This window comes from Lottia gigantea (genome assembly GCF_000327385.1).
Source record: "Lottia gigantea unplaced genomic scaffold LOTGIsca_12, whole genome shotgun sequence".
Taxonomy (NCBI): domain Eukaryota; kingdom Metazoa; phylum Mollusca; class Gastropoda; family Lottiidae; genus Lottia; species Lottia gigantea.
The window spans coordinates 3,145,602-3,148,772 of NW_008707225.1; the positions used below are offsets into that span (position 1 = coordinate 3,145,602).

The window sequence follows — 3,171 nt, forward strand, 5'->3', positions numbered from 1 at the left end:
AAATTTACTAATTGTGTCATACTGTATTTTTCTGAAATAGATTAACATTATGCTTAATTTCTGAGAAAAATAAAATGTTTTTAGAACTTTTTCCATGATTTTTATGAGAATTGGAATAGCAGCCTCAAAATAGTACTGTTAATGTTAGTCTTAGAATGTCTTTGCCTTGAAAAAATTATAAACATGAGCACATATAATGTCTTCAAAATAGTGTTTACAGAGGACAAATTTACACCCTTTTTTCCCCTAGAAATATGACAAATTGAGTGAGAGGATATCTCAAATTGAATAAATAATTATAATCACAAAGATGAAAAACATTGGTATCTCTTATTTATAACTCAATCAGGACAAAAGAATGGATATTACAAGTCACAGGAATTTGACAAGCCAATTCAATCTTACAATCTTAATCTGTTCAAGAAAATATACATGTTTACCTTTTAATACACCTTCAGCAGTGTACAGATCTTTTTTCAGAGTTACCTAAAATAATAAGAGTAACAACATAACTTGACATTATGGAAATTCTTCAACCTGTCTGATTTTTAAATGGTGCACGTTGAAGATTATCAACTTTAGCAAACAGTATTGATTTTTCATCTGTAGTAGGTAGTAGGACTACCAACTTTATCAAGTTGTTGGGTTTGGAAAATCTGAATGAACATTGGAGTTCAATCCTATTTAGTTTCAATAGACTGATTGTCTAAATCAGTAAACAACAACAAACACAGAAAACTGTTCAGAAAGTAAACAAAAGTCGAATTTCCAAATCACAACTTCCAACTGAATGCACAAAGATATTTCAGCATACCATACCTTCCACAAACTGGAGTTGCCCTCTATAATATGTGCTTTTACATTGGAATATTTCATAGCTAACAACAAACATTCTGTTCCATATAAAAAGTCTTCTTCTGTACACTAAAATTAGACAGAGAAAAACAATTTACAAGGATCTGCTGGTCTTTAAACTCATCTGTTCCTTTTTATAAAAACCTTGTTGGATAATATCAATAATAAACCTATATGCTGTTTTTTTATTGTTGAAAATAGAAAATCATATTTCAATTCTGAAAAGTGATACAGATAGGTGATGATTGGCAGCACCAGTTGGGCTACAGCATTGATATTTGATAGAAAATCATATTTTGTACCCTCAGGATATTTATGAGCTTTTGCCCAAAAATATATTTCAGATTGAACCAAATCAAATCTATTTTTGCAGAAATTTTCAATGGAGGTACCCTCTCAGACCCTCCATGGCTATGTGCTTCCACCCAACTACCACATTGATCCGACAGTTGACCCTTATTGTACCCCATCCTCTGGAGGCCGGCACCACAATGAAGAAGATGTTGGTAAGTAATTACTAAGAATCATTTTTGCAAGTCATTCAGTCTTACACATTGCCTCACTTACTTGTTCGTATGCTTGTTTAATAACACTGTATCTAAACCCTTGTGGCATTTCACTAGCTCTATATAAACTTCTATCTAATGACTCAGCTAAAAACTGATTTGAGTCCACAGCTATTACAGTAGAAATCAGAGGGCGTGTCACTCCAGCAGCCTGTAAAACACATAAAAAATATTAACAAGATTAAGAAAGTTGACCTCTTTAGAATCTTTGTACTAGGTGATCAAACAGACAGACGTGATCTAGGCCTACTATTTTAAACATTATGATTGAATCCAACCATGAATTTTGGTCTAATTGCTATCTCAATGATGATAAATAAGGTTTTATAACAAAAGAATTGAGTTTTACGGTTCCTACACCGTGTGGGATAATGAAGGCTGGTAAAAATTAGGTTTTAGAGTCTTTTTAACAAAATCTATACAGTGAATACTGGCTCCAAAATAACTTTTATTACCCCATATGTTTTGGCTGATACTGCTATTTTTCTGACCAATTCTTCTTCTGCCACTATTCTAACAGCATCATGTATCAAAATTATATCTGGTTTTTTACAAACTGAATGCATAAGAAAAATAAAATTTATTATTTCACATAACCAGATAATATGAATAATGGATAATAGATAAATATACACATGAGTATAACATAGAAAAATGAATGAATTAATAATTTTGGAAACAAGGACTTAATTGACGTGAAGGAAAAAATCTTTAAATTACAAACCTTTTGGAATCTCCTTAATACCATTAAAAATGGAACGGTGCCTTGTTTCCCCGCCAATAACCACTGTAACTTTATCAAAACCATGCTCTTTGCTAAAATTCTTCATCCACTCAAAATAACATTCTCCAACAACCACTATTATAAATTCGACCCAAAATAATCTGAAATGTTAAACATTTGAGAATTAGTGCAGTTATTATGTACTTTTATTCGGTAGTGAAAAGTAATAAAAACACTGCAAATCAAGTGCAACATTTGATGATGAAATTATACCGAAAGAGGAAATTTTTACCTCTGAAAAGCATACAATGTGTAGAAAATCAAAGGCTTATCTGCTACATATTTATATTGTTTAGGAATAGGAGATTTCATTCGCAAGCCACATCCACCAGCCGGAAGAACGATGCCACAAGAGAACTCGACATTTTCCGGTTCCATTTCACTTGTAAGGGGCCGTTTTAACTAATCAAGTACGTATGGAAAAGTTGATTCAAAGTCAGTTTCATTGGCTAGTTTTTCTAGATTCTAGTCGTTTCGACCAATCACACACGGTTTTATAAAAATATTAGGCTTCTTTCTCAAAATGGCGGACAGTGAAAATATTGAAACGACCGATTCGAAAAAAATATGTTCATTTAGATTTAAAAAGAGAGGAAAGAATCGTGGAACCCGAAAAAAGAAAGAAAGTAGTGATGAAGGTCATTAAAGATTTCTTCATTGTACTATATATACAATTGACGTTTTCATTTCTGATTCTGAACGTTGAGTGTTGAGAAGGCGACTTGGTTATTTGTTGGTATTCATTTAGTAATTTAGACAACTATTTTGTTAGTCAAATCACTAGGTACGATCTTTCCATGAACCTGACTTTCCGACTCTCCGACATCGCCCCTTTTCAATTTCCACAAAATTGGTTTTTTTCCCACCTTCTTCTTATTGCTATTTTTTGGGGAATGGATAAACTCTACGCTTTCATAAAGAACTTTTGGACCAATTCCCCAACATCTATACTAAACACTCGGTGAC

The 3,171-nt window shown here is 32.5% G+C and overlaps 2 protein-coding genes across 2 annotated transcripts in view; one reads left to right on the forward strand and one right to left on the reverse strand.

Annotated features, from left to right (window-relative positions):
- Nucleotides 1-372: 372 nt before the first annotated feature.
- LOTGIDRAFT_111165 (hypothetical protein) lies at nt 373-2,583 on the reverse strand (the record flags this gene model as incomplete). The annotated part of the gene is made up of 6 exons (XM_009048217.1): nt 373-486; nt 820-924; nt 1,423-1,572; nt 1,877-1,977; nt 2,146-2,306; nt 2,438-2,583. 6 exons carry the CDS (start codon nt 2,581-2,583, stop codon nt 373-375), a joined length of 777 nt encoding a protein of 258 aa, XP_009046465.1.
- A 156-nt stretch (nt 2,584-2,739) lies between these two features.
- Nucleotides 2,740-3,171, forward strand: part of LOTGIDRAFT_185777 (hypothetical protein) — a 10,889-nt gene continuing 10,457 nt past the window's right edge. The window contains exon 1 of the mRNA XM_009048218.1: nt 2,740-2,843. The gene's annotated coding sequence lies outside the window, so the exon portion shown is untranslated. The remainder of the gene's footprint in view (nt 2,844-3,171) is intronic.